Raw genomic sequence first — 24,997 nt, forward strand, 5'->3', positions numbered from 1 at the left:
TTTGGTCTCTCCTCGATATATTCCCCCTCCACTTCACCCACACCCTCGGCACTGCTACCCCAACCCAAGTCTTGCCCGCTTTCGTACCACCACATGCCCGAAGCAGCAGGAGCAGCATTTGTGCTTACAAGTCGGCGAACCAATCGATGTGTTGGCTTCTTGCCATTGCTCACGAGCCGCTAGACACGTGGAGATTGTCTTAGGTGAACTAGACGTCATTTGTGCTCAGCATTGCTTCGTTGTAGCTCGATCTGATTACGCCGTCACAGTTGCCCTCGAGCGAGTCTTTCCAGCCTCTTGTTACCACTCCGGCAGGATTCTTTTAAATCACAATTGCAGTAGTCACCTAGGTTACGATGCTCCTCTTCTTCTTCTCTACAAATCGAATTTTACGTCCAAATCTTGCATACACCAACACCAATTAGGTTGCAGGGTAGTCGCAGTACTAGAACTGGCAAACAAAGCCTCGGTTTACACTCTTTCCTCGACTTCCCGAAGCTTTGGCATCACAGATGCAAGGGGGTCAGGCCAGAGCGACAGCCAGGGGGTGACATGTCATCGCAAGCGAGAAGCTCGAAAAGGGGTCAGGAACATCGTCACTTACACTGTTTGGAGCGCGTCTATTGGCGAACAGCTAAACCTTGATGTTCCTCGTATGGACGGGAATGGAGGGTCAAACATGCTGCGCCTCCGCATTACCTTGATTCCTTTGATCGCGAGATCCCTCATCCAAATGGGGGCTCTAAAAAAAGGGGTTTGAGTCGCAAGAGAGAAAACACCAAAGCTAAGCCGCGGTTAGCACACCAACTTACCCCCGTCAAGGAAAAGACAGGGAGGAGGGTTCCAGCGCTGGATTGACTCCCGTGACGGACAATGAAGCATGGTCGACACTAGGAGTAAGTCGATTCGGGTCGTTAGCTGGGGGCCAGACGACTAGCAGTGGCCAACTGTTTGTGGCGGCCCACACAGGCCGGCAATAGCAGACTCCTACGCTCTTCATCACGCCAAGCCTTTTCTTCGCTGGTGCCATTCACAAAAGAAGAGGCGAAAGAAGGCGAAAAGATCGCCCGAACCATATGATGGTCTCCGGTGGCGAGAGCAAAATTTGTCCCCGAGCCGACAGCCCAGTAACCGCAGAACTTGCGTCCTAGTACCGGTCAAGAAATGTCATTACCAGCGCATTGTGTTTCGGGTATCAGCCATGAAAAGCATCACAAGGAGGGCATGATAGCATGGACTGATATTGTGTGTTGTAACTGCCCGCCGGGTGCCCACTGGGGCTGTGGCGAGGCCCGACGCTCACACGGCATTCTGGCGCGAGGAGATGCCCATTTCCGAATTTTTTCCTTTCCCCATGTCTCTCTCCCTCAGGCCTGCGAACCTGTGGGCTGGGCGGCGAGCGAGGCGACACCAGTCCTCTGCACCGTCGCTCCTCTTGTCGCAGCCCCACACGGCACACCAACAAGCTTGTGGCCCAAAAATAGAATATGCATGCAGAGAGAGGCACAATACGCACAACATACACACACACACACACACACACTGTACCGCACCGCAAATATGGGAGGCACAAGCAACTCGGCTTGGACGCCAAATCCATCACAGCAACGGCCTGGTGAGTTAGTGACGACCTAGCTAGCCCGCCCGCCATGCCCAAGCACCGCTAACTAGCTGCATCCACGTTACCATGGCCTCGTCTACGAACGACCTTTTTCGCCTGCCGCATCTCCGTCTTGGCTGACGAAATAATACCAGATGTGTTATTAGTCCCCAAGGCCCCAACGACGACCTCGGCGACTGCCCGTCCCCGTCCGAAACCCAGCAGACAGTGGACTCGGAAGCGGAGCGGGATGCTCAGCGGCCAAGACCGGAGGGGAGGGGTGGCAGCGACGACGTCAACAACCTGGGCTACAGCACACATGAATAATAAACTCATCGACCAGGGGCCGCCTCTACCCATGCCCAGGTCACGTCTGAAGAGATGCCGCACGATCTAGCACTACATATGCCTGCCAACGTCTTTTTTTTCTCGCTTTTCACCACTTGGAAATAGCACCACGGTCTATAAGTATCGCGCCTACGAGTTCCGGACGGAGATACATTGCGCACTGCAACAGAGGACTCAAGAAAACCAGTACGAGATATATTCTCAAGCAACTGGTCGCTTTCAGCGATAGAATCACAATATTATAGCCTTGCCTTGCTTCAGCCACGCAACACACTTCGCACCAGTGTTATAGTTTAGTGTACGGAATAGCGCTACACTAATCAACACCAGTCCAGCCAATTCACCGACGGGAGGGAACCTTGCCGGCTCACATCGTGCCCGCTACTCGGCTAAATTCTGTGCGGGCAGCATCTCTCCTGCTGACCAAGTGATCAGCCATACCTGCGGCCTGAGTGTCTCGGTGCCAGCCATTTATTTGCCAACAGCGGCCGTCCGGAGAGCTTTTCCTATGGGGCGTTCTATTCCTCTTTGAGATATCTCGATACGACATCTTTTTTTAGGGATGTGCGGCGACATTTTGAGCTCCCGCGTATCCATCCGTTGCATGCTCATCCTGCCGTAAGGGAGGCGCTGCTGCGAATAACCTCAGGCTTGGTTCGGTCAGCTGTTGCACAGCCGTTGTGCACGGTGTACGAAGTATCCTTTGCAATGGAGACGCCTTCGCTGGTCCTAGGATATGGTTACGAGAACACCGGGTCCGGCATAAATTGATACCTTGTTTGGATTCCACGGCCACCCAGCTAGCCGGTATTTTCACAAGTTCGCATCTACCTGGTACCGACGCTCCCGGTGGAGTCATGATGGTTGATCAGCAACCGACTTTGCTTCGTCTTACTTTTAGCTTTTTTGTTCTCGAACTTGTTGCGTATGGCTCTGAAACAAGTAGCAGAGCTGGAGAGGTGGCCCGCTTGCCGACTGGGCGCTGTTCGTCCGAGAAGCACACAAACCCTTTTTTTCTTTCGCATCAGTTGGTTTGCTAGATGATGGATCCCATGATATCACTTTTGGCGTCGCCAAGCCAAGACAGCTGCGCTACGACAGAAGTAGCGTAGACGAGCTCAAGGTCCGGGCATCTTAGCGCCAGTTCGCACAGGGGACTCGATACGGCGATTTCGGCAATGGAGGGGCAAGAAGACAAGACGGCGAGAGGAGAGGGAATGGCGACGTTTGCTGGATTGTAACTAGGTGTGGCAGACCGGTTCAAGATGCCAGATGGGCTGGGCTTCTACCACGAGATGCGAGATGCGCGATGCAGGCGGCTGCAGAAGGTGTCCAGCAGGTTATCACGTACCGAGCACGGATGGTACCTATCCCATCATCAGATCTTTGTTGCAATAGAAGGATGTGCTGGAGCAGAAGCTCACATGGGCTTGAGGATCTTTTCATGGCCCTGGATTGTTTTTTTTTTTGCCCGAGGTAGCATCTGACCCCTGCAGCTGCGAGACCCCCTGCGGCGAAGAACGGCAGCCGCAAGAGAAGCTTTTTCAGTTCCCCGCCGCCCAGATTGAAGCCAAAGACAAACGAACCAAACCCCGGCCCACGACCTTTGCAGGGGACGGACGGACGACGGACGGGGCCTCGAGGCCTGTTCCCTGACCGGGGCCGACCCTTTTTCTTTTTTTTTTTTTTAAACAAAAACCCCCCCAAGGTGGTCCTAGTTATTGTTGCGGCTCTTGGTCTTACATACCCTTGTCCCACGCCAGATCTCAAATCTCGTGTCCCAAATTGGCACCTTGGCCATTGCCAATTACGTTGACCCTTGTCTGAGGAATCTTGTCAAGGAATGCTCGAGGCAGGACAGGTCACAGCTGCTACGAATTAATGCTTAGACGGATTTGCCTGTTGATGTTGAGGCGCGCCAACTCAGGCGTCAAGGTCTCGCTATGGGACTCCATGCTAGTGCATATGTGTTTGTTTCGGGTTCATTCTCTCTACTCTTCTCGAAAAGGAATAATAACCTTTTCTGGTCGTGCGAGCGCCGCCCCGATGACCTTCCTGATCGGTACCGGGACAAGGGTGGTGGACGCGCGTGCAGCTCCATTCTGTGAATAACATCATTATTACCCTAGCCACTATTAGTCCATACGACAGGCTGCTGGACCATTCACCGACGGGATGGTGGGTGCCGATTCGCATTAATAATAGGCTCTCGTCATTTCGATTCGGGTTCCGCCATTTGTCGTTTCCTTCCGTACCTTCATTTGGAAGCGCGGAACTAGGCGTTATTCCCAGAAATGGCGTGGTTCGCTGTAATGGCCTACGGGAGCGTACGACCGATGCCAAAGGAACAATCGCCCAGCCACTCTACTCCGTACACCGACCTCTCTTCCACACACTATACCGTGTCCGGGCCTCTATCTTTACAGAAAAGTAGACCAAACCACGCGTCACCGCTAGGGCTACCAGTCTACCAAACAAAGGGTACACCAGAAGCTACACTGTCGAGCTTGAAAGTGCTGCTCGTCGGTTATCCCTACTACCCCTTGTCCAGCTCGCTCTTTGTCTCACACAAATCACCTCTATCCTTCTTGATGGCGCACAGACTTACTCTCTATTTCGCGGGCACGGCTCACCACAAACTACTGCTCAGTGCTCACTGTATGACACTACTACGTCATGCGCCGCCAAGCCAGCCTGATCGGGTTGTTGCATTTCGCGGCTGGCCCTCAATTCGGCCGACTGACGCACCAATTCATTCGCGGGAACTACCAGCTTTCACAGTTCCTTGTTGCCGTTTATTGAAGCTTCGCTCGATCAAATCGCAATCTATCTTGCCACGGCCAATATACGTGAAATGGAAAATTAAACCCGGCGCTATTTGGGCTCCGCAGTCGTCTTGCTTGAGCGAGCTGCCCAAACGGGAAAGCTGCGGATCAGGCTAAAACCAGAGTGCTGGGAATCAAGACGCTCTGGAGAATCCTGGTGGAAGAGAAGGCTGCCGTTACCAAGTCCGCATAATGTGAGACGTTTTACCGCCAAAATGGAGGCCGGACAACCAAGTAAGTCACTTTTACCGCCTCAGGGAAAGAGAGGTGCAGTGACGTCGATTTCACTCCGGCAGCCGAAATCTCTCCAGTTTTCTAGCTCCGGGGTGGCAACGCAAAAGGGCTGTGCCTGCCCCATGCACACGGCGAATGGCACTCTGTCGTTCGGTCTGTGTGTGGTTGCTATTTGGATTTGGAGGCGAAAATGAAACGTTTCATGCCGAGTTCCCCGTTTTCCGTGGTCGCACCCAAACGAAACACCACGCCTGCACGCCCGCACGCCTGCAGGGCCTGACGCAGATGACAGTACTGGAAAAATTAGAGAGGTGCAGTGAAACAACGGGCCAATCTACGCGTCTTTCATAGATGGCAGTTGACCTATGGGCTCAAGAATAGTGCTGTTGCAGCGTGTGTCGCAAGTCTGAGGCGGCGTCTCCGACATTCTCTTTCACAATGAGCGAGGAGAGACTTGTCGTCCACGGACAGTGCCCGCCCTCTCGCAGCGAAGATCAACTAGACTCACATCGCGCATCGGCCTATCTGGCTCTCTGGTGCTATCCCCGCCACGGTTTGACCGGACAAATACGTGCTGAAGAAGGTTGGTCACCCGGAAATGAAGAAGGCCTGATGCAGCTGCCTCAAAAAAGATACGACGAGACTAGCAGACGTAGCTGGCAAGGGTCCCGTCTTTGTGGCTACCTGCGATGCACGTCGGTGTTGGTAGAGAAGGAAGCACATCTAGCACGTCTTCAATGTCGAATTGTCTTAAAAAATGATCTCCGTCATGGGCCAACCTGTCTGGCACATGGCAAGTGGATAAGAAAGTCATTGGAGATGTTGACAGCGACCCAGTAATCCGGCAAGACAGGGATCCTGTGCGAGGTGGTGTGGCGTGATGGTGGCAACCAATGGAATCGAAACCCGGCGGGCGCGCCGCCCGCCGGCTGGGCCGACCTTTTGATGGCCTACCCTACCTAACTAGCTAGGTAGGTAGGTAACGATGGTGACAATGTTTCGCATCGCCTGCTGGCCTTACAGTGGAGCGCTCGGAGGGTGCTTGCGCGAAGAAGCCGTCAAGAGTCATCCCTGGGCTAGTAGAAAAGGTCAAAGGTCGCGAGATGGCAAACCAACCATTCCACTTTTCAGCCTTTGCATTCGGTCTCATGTTGCTTGCTGGCATCTCGTGGCACAGCTTGGATAAGACTATTGAACGCCACGGCGTGGCAGAACAATGGCAACACTGGTCGCTACCGCGGTGTGTCGCTCCAGAACGATTTTATGGCACAGAAAGGTTTCTGGCTCATGCACTGGGGTGAGGAAAAGTAGTTTGTTTGCGAATCGGGTGATTGAATCGCCGCGTTCCGTCAAGTCAGCATCTGCCGTGGAGGCTGAAGAGTGGTTTGCAGGTCGACACGTCGCACAATGCTGTGACACTCTGTTAGTTACAGACTATCTGCAGCGGCGGACGAAAAGGCAATCATTGATAATAAGGAAAGAATGTATATGCGAGCAGACAAGATAATGGCCACGTCAAAGTAAGCCGTCCGAGATGGCTAAGAATAGCAGCGGAGAGGGGCGCTATTTTCGACTCTGCATCAACGTTGAACGAACGGGCAGCAGGGCATTTGGCCCATAAGAATATGCCCTAACGTTAGCATTGTGGTTATATGCCCCCATGGACCAGGTGATTTGCTGAATCGAGCTTCTTTTTTTTTCACTGGGCTTTTTGCTGGCAGGTGGTGTGTCGGCATTCGACAAGCCCCACTCAGTGAAGCGAGCCAGTCAGAGGCGAGGGGGCCAGGGCTGAGCTATATTTAGCAGCCCAGGCCCCCCAGTCTCCATGCCATGATGCGGAGAATGGGCTTTTGTGGCGTCCAACGCGCCCTCGCGACCAGACGGCGAAGACAGCCCGAGAGAGAGAAGAGGGTTTTACTTGATACATCAACTGACTAAGTGGCATGCATTCAGGAAGAGGGTCGCTGTATGAGACTGGGTTTTTGATGGTCGTCTCTGCGAGCGAAGAAGTTCTTCCACGTTAGCCTTACACTAGTCAAGACTGCGGATTGGATGATTCTGGATAACTCTGTGAGGAGAAAAAAACCTCAGGTCATGTATTATCCGCCGTGAAGGGACGTGCCCTACATACACGAGCAAAGGACCAGACGCCAACACGTCAGACGTCCATGACGCCAAAAGTTGGACGAGGGCAGAATGACTGTACCTGCGGTGTGCGTGCCAACTTTTGAGGCTGAACCGGCCTAAGCAACTAGTTTGAGCCTTTTTGCACTTCTTGGCCTCGGAGCCGTGAATTACTGGTATAGGTCATCTGTCCCCAGCCTTATGCGTCTGCCAGCTGAGTGGCGCTTTTTCCAACCGGCCCGATGTGAAAGCTCGCTTGGTTTCTATTTTTGCACGTATTAGCGATCAGAGACTTGGTAGACAAGGCTACCCCAACTGTTCCTTTTCTTCTTTCCTAATGTGGAGAGACGAGCCACGATCGCAGAGAAGAACGTCTTGCCGGCGATTCGGGCCAAGTCTGTCCGAACAAGGTTCGCCCCAGATTATGACGCTCGTCCCGGGTAGTCGGCTACATGGAGACAAGGGGGCACGTTTCTAGCCAAGAATAAACCTCCTCTGACGGGGTGTAAATGAATGAGAGAGACTTGATGGCACGTAGCATTTCCACAACTATACCCTCTTCTTCTCTGTCGGGGAAAAAAAAAACAAGTGGCTGGCATGAACATGGGAGAAAAATGCCATGTGCGTCCAAGACATGACCGCGTGCTGCACACGTATCACAAAACAGGCAAGTTTCTGCAACAAGTTGTATCACCTTGCACACGAGTACTGAACAATTTCCACAAACGCAAAAGGTCCTTTCCAGAAGACCAGTCTCCAGACACTCATTACCAACCGAGACGCCGCCGCCGCACTTGCCTAAATACAGCCGCGTTCCGGCCGGTCGTGTGATGGTAGCATGTCGTAGTTCCCGGCCGCCTGCATGGGTGGGGGGGGGCCGATGGGAGAAGGAGTGTGCACGGCATTTGCGTCCCCCGGGGTCCGGAGATGCAACTCTGTTTCGTGAATCACGTACACAGCAAAGAGGTACCGGGCACACAAGCAAAGAAGCGGTGTACTGTTGACGATGGGCACGCCCGGGGCGACACGCCCGGCCTCTACTGCCCCAAAAGGAAAAGCAAAGGACAAGAAACAAGAGGATGCAGTGCTACGGCGTCGATTGTTTCATCGTGCACGTCCGATGGGATGGGCACTTGTCATCCTGCCGTGGCCCCCGGTAGAGAGAGCTTGGGAAACACCACTCGGCCGGACTCCAGGTGATGCTATTGTCGGCTTTGACAATGCGCTAGGATACACAGCACAAGAACATATTCGTATAGACGCTCAGGGGGAGGAGGGGGGGGGGGGCCAATTACGCGTCGTTGGGAGTTTATCGAGGGGGATCGACACTTTCCCCCCCGCGACCAGGAGCACAAATTGCTCTAACCTGATTGATGGCAGCTGCGAAAGAACACCCAATTACAGAGTACCGATAATTTGTGTACAATGTCTGTGTATCCTCCGTTGTGGCTGGCTGTAAAGGGGCGCATTTTCTGCTCATCCGAATCGAGGCCCAAGAGAAGAGGGAGTTTTTCGAAGATGACTAGCCAAGGAAACTCTAATCACCAAACAAAGGGGGGGGGGGGGTTATCAGCAGAACCTTTTGTTGATTTGTGGTGTTCCTAAATTGGTATACACGGCGAGAAAAGAATGGCAGGTTTCCCGTTCTTTGTCCGTTTCTTGTGCCTGGCGAGGAAAAGACCGTTGGTCTCGAGTCAGGAGTTAGGTTGGCCGAAGGAGAACAAAAAAAAAAAGGCCTTTTGTTACCTTTAGTGGCTGGCGCGAGAGCCGAGAAGGGGGGGGGGTTGTGGAGTGCGGTATTGCAACTTTCTCCCGACGCCTTTTTGTCAAAAAGTATGTATACACCATACTGAAAGTGGCAGGGGGGGGATAACACCAAAAACAGGGCGGGAGAGTAACAAAGGAAAAAGAAAAAAGGCCGAGGGCGTACGTACGCTGTGGTGTGGTCGGTTTGGGGAATGAGCTGCCACGAGGGAGCGGGTGTGGAATCGAAATGAAGCCATCAGGCCCCTCTTGAGCGACTGAGGAAGCTCCATGACGGTGCCTGTGAAAGCGAGCACGAGATCAGCCGTATGAGGGATCTGTAAGTAGGGATAGAGGGGAGATGGAAGTACGCACCTCGAATCTCGTTGGCACGCTCAGTAAAACGAACTGGGGTTCTACGACTGGGTCGGTTTGGAGGCAAGCATTCAAGAACCAAAGACTTGTTGAGATTTCCTGGCCGGGCCACTGAAGATTTCTCTTCGCGAATCGTGACCTGACAAGTTGCGAGCAAGCAAGTGAATTCCTCTTTCCGCCAAAGCCACGAGGCGAGCTTCCTTCATCTACACAAACGTACGGTTTTGAGCAAAACGCGCAAAGAGTATAATTTATACGCAAAATCAACTATCTACTTGGTCAATGGCGTGTCAAAGCCATGCTATAAAATCGATCCTTCCCTGTTATTTTCCCTGTCGTAACTTCCCATTCATGCTAGTTGCTTTTCCTCATTGGTTACCATGCCCATTCATTCATGTTTCTCAGTGAAAGCGTCTACCTTTGATTTCACATCCTCATCAACCCATATTAGAGCTCCATTGTTTCCCCTCTTACCATATTCTTTTCCCCCGAGTGTATCCTGTTCAACAGACGCTTCATGCTATCCTTGTTCGCATCGACAGACCATTACTTAGTACTGGTCCCGATTAGAGCGTATATCTCGCCCTCAGATTTTCTTGAGAAGGGGCGTTCAGCTGTGCGATGAACCTATCAAACTGGGGAATGTTTGCCTTGTAGATGCTCAGAATCTAGATCAAAGGTTAGCTTTACAATGTGTACATTATTCGAGCCGATATATCTTACGTCTTGGAAAGCAGCGTGGAGTTGCTGCTTCAGGGGGTTTTGCAAATCCATGTTGTAGTTGGCAATAGTGCCAAAGTACTCGAGTAGGACTGGCTCCATGGCCTGTGGATTCTCTCGCACAATGGCGGTGAACCCCTTCATCGCCGAGGCCTTCTCGTCCATCGTGACGACATCCTCCATCACTTGAAGGTACAGACCGGCGTAGCTTCCTAGACCACGGGCCATGATGTGGGCATTGTTCTGGCCAAGTCGACCGAGGGCAGTCGCAGCATTCTCTGCCAAACCACGGGGCACGCGTGGGTTCTCCATCATTTCCACAAACCTGGTCAATAAATCTTGCACAAAGGGCTTCATGCCATCGCCATAACGCACAGCTATTTCGCCTGCAGACCAGCAGGCGTTGTTGACGACTCCAAATCCGCTTTCGATTTCTTCGTCCAAGATCTCGTCCATGTCCAGCTGCTTGACGAGGAACGGCAAGAGCTTGGGCAGGTGCGGTTCCAAAAGTGGGAAGAGAAACTTGGAGCAATCGCCAAGCAGCGCGTAAGCCGACTGGCGCACCTCATCTGTAGGATCCTCCATACAGAAGCTCAGCAGCTCAAACAAGGGCTGCGGTGAGTTGTTGACCAACTGCGTAGCTTGCTCGGGACTCAAAGCTTGGATAATGGCGCTCAGAAGATCCAAACTCGTGACTAAGAAGTCCTTGTCTGGAGCGTCAATCGAAGTGTTGGTCACCGAGGCCAAAGATTGTTCCAGGTTGTTGTGTATGATGTTGATGCAACGCTGGAAGATGGGACTAGCGTACGGAGCAAATGCCGTATCCATGGCAAGAGCGACGTAAGACAGACACTCGAGCAGCGGGAATATTTCGCGAGACTCGTCGTTGAGTATACTGTACCGTCCCAGAAGCGCATCCAACAGCTGCTTGGCAATTTGAGGGGTCGCAAGCGTCGGGCCGACTTGCTCTGCAAGGGTCTGCACACAGTCATACAAAATGTACATGTTGCGGTCCTTGTATTTTTGGAAGCAAATGACAAATTGCTTGACGATGGGCTCCGTGAAAGGGATCAAGGCCTTACCAGCGCGCTCCTCCACGTTGGCAAACGCCGAAGCACCGGCCTCTTGCACCTTCTTGTTCCGATCGAGCATCTTTTGTAAAATGCCATCCATCAGTGGCAGGAAGAACTGCTCTCGCTCCGCGTCTGGCAGCGCCGCCGCCCAGCCAGAGTAACGGCCGAGGGTCCAGCAGGTGATGGTGCGGATGACCGGTTCGGGATCGGTCAGAAGAGAAATAAGGTACGGCACCAGCATCGGCAAATGGGGCAGAATAGCGCTCTCGCATCCTTCGGCAACGGCGCCCAGCGCCAATACAGCAGCTTCACGCTGAGGCCAGTCCTCGTGCTTGAGGTTTCGTTCTAGGTAAGGCAGAATAAATTCGAAAACGGGTCCTCCAAAGTTGCGCGCAAACACATCAAGCGCAGCTGCGGAGCACTTTCGGACCGTCCATCGCTGGTCAGGGTTATCATCGCCGTCGTCCTCGTCGCCGTCATCAACCTCTCCGTCTTCCAGATCGTCTTCCATTTCTGGCAGGGTATTGTATCCATCTTTAGCAGAATTAGGTGTCATGGTGCCGTCGCCGTTGAGAGTGCGAGTCAGAGCCTTCTTTGCAAAGGCTGGCTTGATGTCTTCTGCTCGATCCTCCTCGTTCTCGTCATCGGACTGACCGCCGAGAAGTGCAATATCCTCTCCGCTGTATACCATGTACTCGAGAAGCAGAGGGATAATTTGTTCGATGAAGGGTCGGAGATGTTGCCACAAATCTTCGTGCTCACCGACCGTGAGCCAAAACTCAGCCGCTTCGCAGGAGAGGTCTTCATCATCGCTCCTTTGCTGGCGGATCGTGTAGTCAACCAAGCCAGCCATGTGAGGGATGAGCTTCTCAGGGCGGCGGTCCACCAGCGACACAAAAGAACGGCAAACTTGTCTGCGGACATCGGGGTTTTCGTCGTTGGCGAGAGTAAATAGATGCTGGAGGAGGTCATCGACGGAGTTGTTCATCGCTTGCGAGTCGCGCGGGGTAAAAACATTGATAGCTGTCAGAGCGCCGATCCGGACCTTGGGGAGCGGGCTCTTGGTGGCAGCAATGAGCTGCGGGAGGATATAGTTGAGTGGTCGCTGGCCATTGACTTCCCGGGTGAGCATGCGGGTGTTGTCTTCACAAATCTTGGACATGGCGGACATGGCGCCTTCCTGGGCCTCGTTGGTAACCTGTCCAGAGACATTTCCAAGAGTCTCAATCAACTGGGGAAGCAGTTCCGGCCAGCCCAGCAAGCCACCCCTCTGGACGATTTCGGTCGTGACGTTGCCGGCAAAGTTGCGGATTTGGGGGTTTTTGTCTTGCAGAGCAATGGGTATCGCGAGCTTGATGAGCTGCAGACTTGACTCGGGAATAGATTTCCAATCCGACTTGAGGTTATTCTTGAGCATGATGCCAGCGGCGGAGCGCACAAGATGATATTCGGGCTGGGAAAAGGCGACTCCCTCGGGGGGCTCGGGGCTGGAGAGAATATAGGCGAGATAGTTATTGATATCAGGCGAGCTTTTCGCTTGCTTGAGCATCTATGGAGGGAAGTAGGGGTTAGTTCAGTTGGTCGGGAGGCAGGGCAAGCTGCTTCAGCTTACAAGCTCGGCCTGTTTCTGCGCATTCTTATCGAAGCCGCTGAGAGAGTCCTTGAGGCACGAGGCAAGCTGCCTCAAGGACTCGGGGGCAGGTTGCCAAGACATGGTATCTGGTGAGCGACGCAAAGTCACAGCAAATGAAGTATCGTATGTCGGGGGCTAGATCATCGATCTTGTTGCGGGCGAGAACCTAGCTGGGCGGGCGGTTAGCGGGCAAAGTTCTCGAGCATGGGATGGCGTGTTGGGGTAGCGAATGATGGAGAGGGGTGGTGGGAGATTTCGATGCCGGAGGATCAAGAGATGGAGACGGAGGCAACGGCGCGGGAGACACGGGGGCGGGCCGTAGAAATGTGCAGCTGCAGCGAGCCCGTGATGGCGGGGGACAAGCAAGGAAATTGAAGGCGGGCAGGGCAGCGTTTGTGCTTCGGCTGTCCCGTGTCGCAGTGCTTACAGTCGTTTGCCAGGGTGACCAATTCAGGATATCGCAGTGGTGCCGAGTAGATGGTAGGAATAGGCTGGAAAGCCGGCGAAGGAGGGGTCTTTGGTGCGATCAGTCGATGGAGGGGAGAGTAACAATATCCTGATCCAGGGTCGTCGAGGCCAAAACCCATGAAATCGTGGATTCTGGCCCCTCTCAACAAAGCCCCCACCAAGAAAAATTGGCGGCGGCAGACAAAAAGTTATAGCGGGGGCAGTCAAAGTACCGACGCCAAGGTAATGCTACGAAGAGGTACTTGATTTTTTTTTTCCTTGGTTAGAGTGAAACACAGGCGCCGAAATATTTTCTTTGGGCTTTTTCCTGGTATTACCACAATGGGTCGACGTCGGTGACGAGGTGGTGGGTTTATCAGCGGGATGCGATAACGATAACCCACCAATTCCAGGCACAAAGTGTAGCAGCATGACTCTTAATAACTTGATTCAGGCCATCGTGGATTTGTGTGGCGATTATTCGCTCTGCCATCACAAACACAAGCAAACAAGATGCCAATGCTCGATTTCCTTTTTTTTTAGGCTCCAAGCACACAAATTTAACACATGCCCGCCATAACCCCGCCGCATAGATTCTACAGTATGCTGATTGCAGCTTTTTCGTGTCGAGCGGCCGCTGATATCTCTCCTCGGAGTTGCCTAATTCGTTGCTCGCCCAACCCAGCTAGATCATAAATGTGATGCGCAGATGCGCGCGGCAACATTGACACATGGCAAAGACGAAAAGTCTAGGCTGCCTCATCTCTCCACATTGCTGAGCCTGCTGCCCCCTTTTCGCCGTGTCTGTGATTCGCTTGCCATAGGCAGTCTCCTGGATGACGGTGGATTCCGATAGACTGCTGTACTAAACAAAGACGAGCGCCAGTCGAAACCCCCCAGTAGGCGCTTGAAAGTGGAAGTCTTGTGATTTCTCCTTTGATCCTTTGTCGACTTTGCACCGAGGCGATGTCGGTGTGGTAGCTCGCCAAAACACTTCATAGGTGACATCTCCAGAGAACAAGCTTGTCCAGTGCGACACTAGGAAGCTTCGTTGACGCTGGTGCCCTCGAGCAGGCCCTCCTTGCTCAGCTGACCGGAGACGACTTCAATCACATTCTTGAGCGCCTCCATCTCCTCTTCCACAGTGCCGCCCATGCCGGCATTTACGAAGCTTATCGAGTTTGTCACGTAAACGGGGCGGTTTGCCTTCCTCGCCAGAATCCGCGCGGTGCGGGTTGTGAATTCAACAGTGGCCTGTGTCGTGAAGATTGTCGTGGCTAGCGGCTGCTGGGGGTTGAATCTCTGCTGCCGGTTAGAAATTCTCCCAAATTCTGGGCAATTTTCCAACGTACATCAGGCAGTGCATATACCATGGAGCCCATTGGCGTCGTGGCTCCTAGCTCTTCTTGTGATGCCGTCGTGAGCGAAACCATCACCGCCTTGTCGAGGGTCGTGACACGGATATAGATGCGCGTGTCCAGCGAATCGGGCAATGGGATCGACACCTCCACAACCTGTGTCTCCTTGAAAACCATTGTAGATGATTCACTCCTGCTTCGGTACTTTTGCTGATGGTGTTGAATGGAGCTGCGTCGGGGCCTTGGAGCTCCTTGTTGCACAGGTCACATGATTGGTTAATTTCGATATCGCGGTAGCCACCGCGAATCGGCGGAAATGGCACGATATCAATCCACCCAGAAAACGACCAGGTCTTCCTCTTTCCAAGCTGCAATTTTACAAAATTTATTCCTCCTGGGTGCTAAAGCAGCTTGTCGATCAGGGTCAATCCTTACAGACGAGTTTACCCCTCGTTGCCCCGCACTTCAGATTCCCTCCGAACGTCGGCTCCAGAGCCCCAACCCCAGGCTCTCAGAGCATGACCACTGAGGCGAATCCGGCCGGGCAAAATGCATCAGCCCAACCTCATTTCCCAGAGGAGAGTGCCTGGGGAGGTGTAGAGGACAACATGGGCGACCCCGAAGAAGTGAGGGTCATTTTTTCGGCTTTGGACTCTTTTTCGTATGTTTTTCTAACCATGGCTTGGTACGGAACAATGGACTAATCGCAAGGCCAGACAATACGCCAAAGTCGCACATTTTAATGTCACGCACCTGAGGAGGCGTTCTTTTTATGCACTTCCACAGGCGCAGTGGCAAATGTTGGCAGGTCCGCCATTCAACTTTCTGGAAACTCTCGACAAGGCCGATGCGGCCATTGACTCCAACGCCGAGCTCGCCAGAGCCATTCTCCAATCCGGATTGCAAGCCTTTCAGGGCATGGTGGACGGACCTGGCGGCGGGGTAGCAGACGCGCGCATGCCGCATGAATGGTCCGGCGTCGCAAAACACTTGGACATTGACAAGGCCAGAAGCACCATTCGCCAATTCTACCGCGACTGGACGGCAGACGGCGCAAGGGAAAGAGGGGCTTCGTACGGGCCCATCATGAAAGCCCTCGCCGAGGAAAAGTCAAAGACAGCAAGCGATACGCCCTACAAGGTGCTGGTCCCCGGAGCTGGTCTCGGCCGGCTGGTGTTTGACCTGTGCCATGCCGGCTTTGAAGCGGAAGGCAACGAGATTTCATATCACCAGCTCATTGCTTCGTCCTTCATCCTCAACGAGTGCCAGGGCCCAGAACAGTTTACCATTTATCCTTGGGTACACACCTTTTCCAACCATCTGACGCGTGAGAGCCACCTGCGGGGCTACAAAGTACCAGACGTGCACCCCGCCACTGCCCTCGCCGCCGCCGGGCCCGACCGGGGCGTCATGACCATGTGCGCGTCCGACTTCCTCTGCCTGTACGGCGATGACGAGCACAAGGAGCAGTACGACTCCGTGGCCTGCTCCTTCTTCCTAGACACGGCACCGAACCTGATCCGCTACCTCGAGGTCATCAAACACTGTCTGCGACCGGGGGGTGTGCTGGTCAATGTCGGCCCTTTGCTGTGGCATTTCGAGAACAACGCGCCTGGAAACCACGGGAACGATGACGACGGAGACGGCGATCACGATTATAAAAATTCGTCGGGCATTGCCGACCCTGGCAGCTTCGAGCTGGCCAATGACGAGGTCATGGCGTTGCTCACAAGACTGGGGTTTGTTGTCGAGTGGCTAAAGACGGGCATTGAAGCACCGTATATTCAGGACAGAGATAGCATGCTGCAGACCACATACAGGGCTAACGCCTGGCTGGCCCGGAAGCCAATCCCGTAATCGTCTAATCCGACGGGGCAGAAACGCCCGCGATACTATTTCGGATGGAGAATGCATAGCGTCATCATATAGACTCTGCGAAAAAGAAAAAAGACTTGAGCACAGCGCAGCTTTCACGTTTTCATTTATTTGATACGTATTGTGACCATTCTTTCTGTTTTTTTTACAATTTGGGCTCGGACATCAATTCACCGCGCTGCCAGAGCGAACCGCCATCCACCGCCAGCGTCTCGCCATTGACGTGCGAGCCAGCACGGCTGGCCAGGTAGACGACGGCGCCGGCGATATCCTCTGCCTCGCCGAGGCGCCGCATCGGGTTCGCCTTTGCCATCTGCTCGGCGCCGCCCGTGGCCTCCAGCAGCCCGTTGGACATCTTGCTCGGGAAGAAGCCCGGGCAGAGCGAGTTGACGGTGATGTGGCGGGGACCGAGCTCGACCGCGAGGTTGCGGCCGAGGTGCAGAACGGCGGCCTTGGAGGCCGAGTAGCCGTAGGTGCCGTGGTCGCCGAGGCTGCCGAGGCCGAGGCCGGCGACGGACGAGGTGATGATGACGCGCGAGGGGTCGGCGATGGAGCCGCGCTTCTGCAGGAGCGGCGCGAACTCGCGGATGGCGTTGAACACGCCGCGCACGTTGAGGTCCATGACCTTGGCAAACGCCTCGTCGGGGTGCTGGTCAAACGGCGCGCCCCAGGTCGCGCCCGCGTTGGCGAAGAGGATGTCGACGTGCTCCGTGTGCTTGCTGACCTCGGCGAGCAGGTGGCGGATGCCGGCGATCGTGGACGCGTCCGCCGGCACGGAGATGACCTGGGCGCCGGGCGCGAGGTTGGGCTGCGCTTGCAGGGCCTTAACGGCTTCCTCGCAGGCCTTGGCCTTGCGCGAAGAGATGAAGACTTTGGCGGCGCCGGCCTGGAGGAACCTGTGTGTGAAAGAGGGTTAGCTTGGCCGAGGGGGGGGGCATGTCTGTGACGCTTCGAGGGAAACAACGTACGCAGAAGCAGCGTGCAGACCGAGGCCGCGGGAGCCGCCAGTGACGACGGCAACCTTGCCCTTCAAGGAGAAGAGCGAGGGGAAGTCTCTCAGAACGGCTTCAGACATGTTGAATTTGATGATTTTCGATGGCAAGATGTTGAGGATGGAAACTGCAATTTGGTTGAAGCTTCTTTCTCAACAGGGGTTTGGTTTAGCCGAGGCACTATGGAAGTGCGGTGCGGGTTGCTAACTACCTAAGAAGCTTGGAGATGCGCTAGTGCGACGCAGATTCGTGTAAGCTGGAGAGAAGTTCCTTGATGTGTGAAGATATCAGATGGCGTACGAAGAGGCAAAATCTACGAGAAGTTGCGGATTGTGATAAGTGGCGGTAGTTAATATAACCACTTCAAGTCCGTGGACTCTGGAGTCAACTCCAGGGATCGGACACGGAGAAAACTGCGATTTGCGGGGGAGCCCGGTGCCGAGGCTTCAGTGGAGTTTGATCGTTGTGTTGTTCGGAGTTTACTTCCTACATTGTCGTTAGCTTATTATTCCCACTGGGTTGTCCAAACTTCCCATTCAGCAGGCGCAACTCTAGGTGGACTTTGAATGGGGCGGCGACTGGCCCGGCGTTTTCAATCTGATTCTGGGGAAATCTATTCACCGTATTACAAATCGCATTAACGCTGGGCGCACTTGTTCGCCGACTTTTTCCATGGAATCGGGTCAAGATAGTTTGATCTCAAGCCGTCGGTTACGGAATGCTAGCTGCGCGAGAGAGAAAAAGAGGACGCCCGCGCTAATAATGCCAGCCATTCCGCGGCACCTACGCTTGTCTACCTAGTTTGTATGTAGGTGGTAATTTAGTGAGCGGGCGTTTGTTCAATACACACGTACGACAAGCCATAACTGCTCCGTGGTGTTGGTCGCATCAGCCAGTTATGAGGCCATGCATACTGTCATCCTGCCTGGCTCTCTGATGAATATAGCTCCCAATGCACAAAGAAAAAGAAAAAAAAAGCATCTGCGAGGGATTGCCAAAATCCCACGGTTCTCATAAAGAGCCCTCTGTCGGGGCGCTCGTATCCAATCATGCGCTTGCATAAAAGCCTTGAAGCCTAATGTACAATCAAACCTCCCCGTTACGACGCTGCCTCACTTTTGACGTTGTTTTTGGTGAATCTTCTTGTTCCAGCAGTGATTGACGGCGTCGCCGACAATCTGCCAATCACTAGGATAGACGTGGCCGATGAAGAAGACTTTGACATTGTGCTCGACGGTGACGAGTTTCGAGTAGTTGACTCTAGACTCCCTCGAAATCTTTTCGCCGTTCTCAGTCATTTCGACGCGCACCGGTGCAAAGCCAAGCGAGGGCTCGCCGTCGAGCCGCTTGGATTTTTGGCCCCGTTCGTAGACGATGCCGTGTTTCTCGGGCTTGACCCCGTGCTTCTTGCATCCTTTGCCGCCATAGGTAAGGATGGGTCTGGAAGAGATGAGAGGCGAGCTGTTAGCGTTTCGTCCCGCTCGTGCGACACCTCGTGACTTACACGCATGTGCAATGGCCCTGGTCGTTGGCGACAACAATGAAGCGCCTAAACCCGACAAAGAATTTTGTGCCGAATTTATTTTCCAAATCTTGATTCTTTGACGATGACTTGGACGAAGACTTTGGTTGTTCGCTCATCGAGCCTTGCGGTTCAGACCAGTGCACCTTGAAGATCTGTCATGGATTGTCAGACTCTGTAGCTGACAGAGTGCGAGGCGCGCAAAACGTACCTCTCCCGGCTGGAAGCGTGTCGAGTGCTCTATCCGATATCCTAGGTTTCGGTTATCAGATTGTTTCAATGGCGTGGGCGTGGGCGAGACGTACGTGGATCAAGTTCACCGGCGTCACCTTCGGACATTCCAGGAATGTATTCACCATCTGGGCTTGTCTCAGGTTGTGGTGTGGGCGAGTCTTCGGATCCGCTTTGCACTTGGCCTGGTCACATTAACGACAACCCCGAGTGTGCTGGGGATTAAGTTACCATATCTGGAGATGGTTCCTTCGAAATCATCCCCTGTATATTGTTGCGTCGCTTCTGTCGTTTTACTGGAAGATGCTTCACTCTCCTCGGCAAAGGCGGCATAACGGCTCGGCCGTGACCATTCTTGAGATTTGTCCCGTTAGCCTAGTCAACATTTGCGAAATTTATCTTGGTACCGTTGGGATAGGTAGCCCGTGCTGACCCATGGTGAGAATAGTTTACAGCTGGTGGAGGCGCGTAAGCAGCTTGTCTCGAGGTAGTGGGCAACGACATACTCGTCGATTTCTGTGGTTGGTACTCGTCTCCGTATGGAGATTCAACGTCTGTTTGAGTATTAGAAAGTGTCTTGAGGGCCATGGCAGAGGATTTGCGAGACATACATGGCAAGCTCGGAGTTTCCATGTATGCCGCGCCATCCTGAGAGGCATTGGACGATTTGCCGTCCGAGCTAGCATGTCGGCGATGCGATTTGTCTTTCTCTTTCTCTTTTTCTTTATGTTTCGATTTGGTCTTTTTGGCCGGTGACTGTTCCGGTGCTGGGTTTGCGTAGGCATACTCTTCTTCTGGTTCGACTTTGTACCGCGTCAGTATCTGGGGCAATGAGGACACGAAGCCAGTGTGCAGTGCAGGTGGCGGCTGAGCATAAATCAATGAGAAAAAGAGCAGCTCAAGAAAGGGGAGACTTGAAATGCTCCTTGTCAATGCAGCGCAAGGAATTATATTCATACAGTGAGCTTCAGTTGTTGTCGTGGCTAGACGATTTAATCGTTCTGTCATGTCCTCCACAGCAGCATCGCGAGGGGATTGCGCATGGCCAGCTTGGCTTAGGTGCTGCTGATCCCATTCGTACTCGAGATGGCCTACCAATTAGCATTCAGTACATTCTCCCACTCTTGTTTATACCATGGTATTACCCCCTTGCCTTGATGGTGGCCTGGCGCAAATGACGTACCTTGGGAATCCTGGCGAACGCGCACGTTGGCTTGTTGGGTGCCATCCCAGGTCCATTCCGACCAGGCGCCCCAGCGGTGCGATTTGGACTTTGACTTGTGCTTGTGCATACTGTCATCTTGTGTGCATGAAAACGTGCCTGGGGAGTAACCGGACAGGCATTTCTCGGAGAAATAGGGAGGCAAGCGAGAGGGGATCAAGAAAAACACGATAACCGGCCAAATGTACAAGGACAAGGCGGCGGCCGGGAGGGGGCAGTTTTTGTATTGAGGCCACTGAGGCAGCACCTTAGTACCTGGTGCCTTCTACCATGGAGCAACCACCGCTAACGTTAGTGGCATGCGACAGCGACTGGATGGTGGGAGGGGGGCTTGCGGATGCAGCAAGTTGGAGTATCAGCATGATGAGGGTACTTTTGACGCCTTTCTCGCTCGGTTGCTTGGAGCCACGGGAAGACAAGACAGCAAGACAGGCACAAGCGTGGGGTCGCTCCATCTGGTGCTGATGTGAAGAGGGATCTTGATTGGGCCGACGAGGGAGGGGATTGGCGACGACCACCACACGTTTGGAGTAGCACAAGAAACGGGCCATTTATAATGTACTATTACAGAGTAGAGCTGAGCGAGAATGCACCAATTCACGGTACTACTAACTACCTACCTGTTAGCTACCTAGGTTAGTAGAGGACTGGGCAACGGGCGACGTCGCCCAACAGCCATCAGTGCCAATGCAATCCACATCTGCATGCCCAGAACGAGACCGCGCGGGGGGCCTCACCAATTCACCAAAAGCAGTGCCAAATGACAGACAGTCCAGACTTCCCGGCGGGCAGGATGTGTGCGTCCGCCAAAGTCCACCCAAAGGGACAGACAAGCTCAGCCCATCCCACCAACATTTATCGGCTCCTCCTCCCCGTTCCTCCTCCACCTTTTCACCTGTTCGTTCGCTCATGTTGCCTTTTTACCCGCCTGACACGTCTTGTTACGCCCCAAGGTGAATAGTGGATTGGCTGTCCAACGTTAGCTTATTTATTTAACTAGTATTATTCTTAGCTCCAGCCTGGCCTTCTTTGTTCCTCTGGGACGAGCCGTTGCGAGATGGACCAGCGCGGCGGCCCACAACCCGCGTGTTGCGGCGGCGTCAGCCTCGCCCAGCCCCGGCCCCGAAAAGAGGAAACAAAAAAAAAAGTCGGTCCATGAAAGAAAACGTGAGTAACTACAGGTTGCAAGTGTGGATGGGCAGTCGTGGCGTCAAGCCATGCAGGGCTCTCGCGGGTGTGCCAGCAGCCCATGGTACGACTTGAGTGACAAGCCATCCGTGGCTGCAGATGCCCTCTCCCTGTATCCGTAATTCGTACATAACTAGACCACTGTCACTGGCAACTAGTTCGCGCACCATTGGACCAGAGGCAAGGCGTGGCAGAGTGTGGACTCGACGAGCCAGCCACACTTCAACAATCTTGGCATATTCCATGCGGGCTGCGCACTGTCTTGCATGTTGGCTGCTGCTCATCGTTGTCATAGAGCAAACCCCGCAGCAATCCTCGCAGCTTGTGGCTGTCGCCATTCACCTTGTCCACGAAACATTGACTCGTAACTAGTGACAGTCGTAGGGCCGAGACACGGGTGGCAGATCCTTCCAATACGTACTGAGTCGAAGCTGCAGATCCTCCTCGACCATGACATGGATCTCGGGTTGCGTTCTTTGTCAACGTCATATTCCGTCCAATGAGCATGACTAGGTAGCCAGCTTGCCAGCTGCTTCTGCAAGACTGGGACATGAAATCGACATGAAATCGACATGAATCGACATGGTATGTAGGTATGTATATTTATAACTCTAGTAATCTAGTAATAACAACCAGCCATGTACAATGACGCACAAGTACTTCCTAGGAGCCGCGTAACCTCTGGTAGACATCAAATACTGCAAAAACGACAAAACTGCTTCCATCCTTCACATGTAATGCATTGCAGCGCTATGCACCAAGGTTTCAACGGCGACCGAAGCAGCTGAATAGTCCATATCCGCCATTGGATGCTTTGCGGCGGCACACCGTCGACGTCCTCGTCTGTCGCTGCGATGCATTCGAGGGGGCGCTACCTCGCGACGCTTGACTTGTAAAACTGTGCCTCGGAGTCCCTGCCCTCGCCGTATGTGCTTTCTTGGGTGCAGATTGTTTTTGGTTCTTGGCTTTATCATGGCGCGACGACGCATGGTGGCGTTGGCCCTCCGTTCTCTGTCGCAGAAGTCCTTCCGATGATATTTTCCCAGTGGGTGAAGAGACACCCGACTGCAAAGGAGACGATTTCGACGATGTAGGGCCGCTCCCGGCTTTGTGTCCATGTCTAGAAGTCTCTGCTCCGTGTCGAGAGTGTTTTGTTTGATGTGTACAAGAAGGAGTATTGTCCATCACTCTTCCACCATAACTTGAGCCTCCACCATATCTTGGGCTTACACCAAAACTTGAGCCTCCACCATATCTCGGGCCCTCACCATATCCTAGGGCTCCATCTGCATATAGTGCGCTTCCAAATAAATATGCGTGCATGGTGACGATCGGGTGTGAAACAATCTGTATCTCTTCGGCCGTCTCGGATGGTGTACTCTGTACCGTTTGGCAGCGCTACCGATTTGTCGCCAGTTTAGTTCTGTGCCGAGGCCGCTCCGATGTGAGCAAATGCTTTCGATTCGATTCGTTTGCGTCGGCCCAGGTAGCGATGAAATAGAAATACAAGCGTCGACTCGAAACCACAATACAGCAGCTTTGAAGCAAGTTCGTGTCAAGGTCGCTCTCAAATGCCACACGGTAGCTGGTCTGCTAGGAGGATATCGGCTTTAGTGCTGCGTCTGTCGCGGCCAAGGTCAGGTCTGGCAAAGTGTCCATTGCAGGAGCCAAGTTGCGATCCTCGGCTACATAGGAATAAGACCGTGGCGTTGAAATGTATAGGAGACGTAGTGATGGGCCAAGAAAGAAAGGAAGGGGGGCTGTTGCGTGTAGCTTGCCAGATGGAGCGGCAGGAGCGGCACGAGTTTCTTGGCTGACCACAAATACAAATACGGAAAGCTTCCGATTTGCAAACCCCGGCCCAGTTTCTCTCAATTAGTCATTCGTTTTTCGGATATGGTTGTAAATTCTTCCAGAATAGAAGAAGAGACGCCCCACTTTGGGACGAGGGAAACGCGTTTGCACAGAAAACAGGCCTCGCTTTTCCTTCAATGATGGGCCACCTTTGGGTATCATCACTTGCTTCAATTTTCTTCCTCCACAAACAGCTAGTAAAAACTCCCAGGTACAACTACTGGTGCGCACTGCATTGACACGTTCCTCACCTGACTCTCGTTTGACCCGTTTTAGGAATGCCTCACTGAGGGCATCTTCTTGCCTCCATGATCAAGGACATTTCGGTATTGTTCCATGAAGAGATGTTCCGTCGTACGGAGATTACATTGGTTTCAAGTCATCGCTGCCGATTCTGTTGAGGCTGTCAAGGGTACTGGGCTCGTGCCCCAGTCGCCAGCTTTCGGTCAGGAAGATTATGAAGCAGCAACAGCAGCAGGTTCTCCAGACCGTCTGCCACCAGGTCCCGTAAAAGGACCATTTTACTTCGGGAGTAGCCGAGTACGCTGGTCTATGTCAAAGAAGCCGAATAGGCCATTCTACGAGACCTGGGGAAGTCAGGGCGACTAGTACATGAGAGTCAAATCATGCATTCCGACAAATTTTGCTGGCGTTCTGACACTCGACTCATTCGACGGGCTGTCTCCTCGTGGTTTGCAAAGGTGACGGACGCTATTCCACCCATGCAAATGAATCTGCAAAGCACAAAATGTGTGATTCGTAAAAGACAGATCCTCGACTGCTGGTGACTATAGTACACGATCAGCTGAAAGACCCTACTAAATATCAGACGTCAGGTTTGATTCGGGTTGCATGCCCTACGCATCTATTCAATATCCCTTTGAGAACGCATAAGCTTTCAGGGATGGGCATTTCCCTGCAGATTTCATCGCTGAGGGGCTAGATCAAACTCGTGGTTGATTCTATACACTGACCGTCGTCAGAAATTTGCTATTTGAGAAGTCACCATTCAAAAATGTGCTGGTGAATGGTATGGTTCTTGCCGGCAGAAACTACCCTGCACCTTCAAATGTATTCGATGAATATGGTTCAGAGGCGCTGATGTTGCATTTGATCTGCCCTCCAGTCGTGAAAGCGGAATTGCTGCGCTTCAAAGAAATTGGCGTGGAAGAAATCATCTCCCAAGTGCTATTGCCTAGAACAGCTACCGCTTCTTCTCGGAACAAGCGGTTTATACAACGCCACCCATGGAGAGGACTTGGTAATGCCTCCTGATTTCGCCACCGCTAACTTGACAAACGTCATGGATGCTTGTCAACTGTCAAAGTCTCTGGCAATTTGCCGAACAAGAAACGGCTGGTAAGCTGGATGATTGGCATTTGATGCCTACGAGCTGACCCGACTTTTAGGTTATAGTCTTTCACAGTCGTTCAGTTCCTCTTCTACCGACCATTTTTCTGGTCTTTTGAAGCCTTCTGTTGGTTCAGTTCTGTGTCGGTTTCAGAGGGCTCGGAACGTGCACCTTTTGCCCTTTCCAGCTGTCCAAAATGATTTATTTGACAAAGGCGTGCAGGAAGAGGTACGCCTCGCGCAACAAGTCATCCATCTTGGGCATGTGGTGGGCGAACGCCAT

General features: G+C 53.2%; 5 protein-coding genes across 5 annotated transcripts; 1 reads left to right on the forward strand and 4 right to left on the reverse strand.

The window, feature by feature from the left end:
• Positions 1 to 9,815: 9,815 nt before the first annotated feature.
• Positions 9,816 to 13,262, reverse strand: CCM_05639 (importin beta-2 subunit; the record flags this gene model as incomplete). Its single annotated transcript, XM_006670783.1, has 4 exons — positions 9,816 to 9,917; positions 9,973 to 12,591; positions 12,655 to 12,761; positions 13,103 to 13,262. The coding sequence occupies 4 exons, from the start codon at positions 13,260 to 13,262 to the stop codon at positions 9,816 to 9,818; spliced, it is 2,988 nt and encodes a 995-aa protein (XP_006670846.1).
• Positions 13,263 to 14,160: 898 nt separating this feature from the next.
• Positions 14,161 to 14,657, reverse strand: CCM_05640 (uncharacterized protein; the record flags this gene model as incomplete). The annotated part of the gene is made up of 2 exons (XM_006670784.1): positions 14,161 to 14,424; positions 14,475 to 14,657. The coding sequence occupies 2 exons, from the start codon at positions 14,655 to 14,657 to the stop codon at positions 14,161 to 14,163; spliced, it is 447 nt and encodes a 148-aa protein (XP_006670847.1).
• Positions 14,658 to 14,998: 341 nt separating this feature from the next.
• CCM_05641 (N2227-like protein) lies at positions 14,999 to 16,337 on the forward strand (the record flags this gene model as incomplete). The annotated part of the gene is made up of 2 exons (XM_006670785.1): positions 14,999 to 15,141; positions 15,197 to 16,337. The coding sequence occupies 2 exons, from the start codon at positions 14,999 to 15,001 to the stop codon at positions 16,335 to 16,337; spliced, it is 1,284 nt and encodes a 427-aa protein (XP_006670848.1).
• Positions 16,338 to 16,500: 163 nt separating this feature from the next.
• Positions 16,501 to 17,430, reverse strand: CCM_05642 (3-oxoacyl-acyl-carrier-protein reductase; the record flags this gene model as incomplete). The annotated part of the gene is made up of 2 exons (XM_006670786.1): positions 16,501 to 17,251; positions 17,324 to 17,430. 2 exons carry the CDS (start codon positions 17,428 to 17,430, stop codon positions 16,501 to 16,503), a joined length of 858 nt encoding a protein of 285 aa, XP_006670849.1.
• A 1,029-nt stretch (positions 17,431 to 18,459) lies between these two features.
• CCM_05643 (uncharacterized protein) lies at positions 18,460 to 20,392 on the reverse strand (the record flags this gene model as incomplete). Its single annotated transcript, XM_006670787.1, has 9 exons — positions 18,460 to 18,787; positions 18,852 to 19,024; positions 19,081 to 19,121; positions 19,175 to 19,285; positions 19,332 to 19,454; positions 19,607 to 19,654; positions 19,712 to 19,903; positions 20,060 to 20,191; positions 20,284 to 20,392. The coding sequence occupies 9 exons, from the start codon at positions 20,390 to 20,392 to the stop codon at positions 18,460 to 18,462; spliced, it is 1,257 nt and encodes a 418-aa protein (XP_006670850.1).
• Positions 20,393 to 24,997: the final 4,605 nt, after the last annotated feature.

The sequence above is a fragment of the Cordyceps militaris genome (genome assembly GCF_000225605.1).
Source record: "Cordyceps militaris CM01 unplaced genomic scaffold CCM_S00004, whole genome shotgun sequence".
NCBI lineage: Eukaryota > Fungi > Ascomycota > Sordariomycetes > Hypocreales > Cordycipitaceae > Cordyceps > Cordyceps militaris.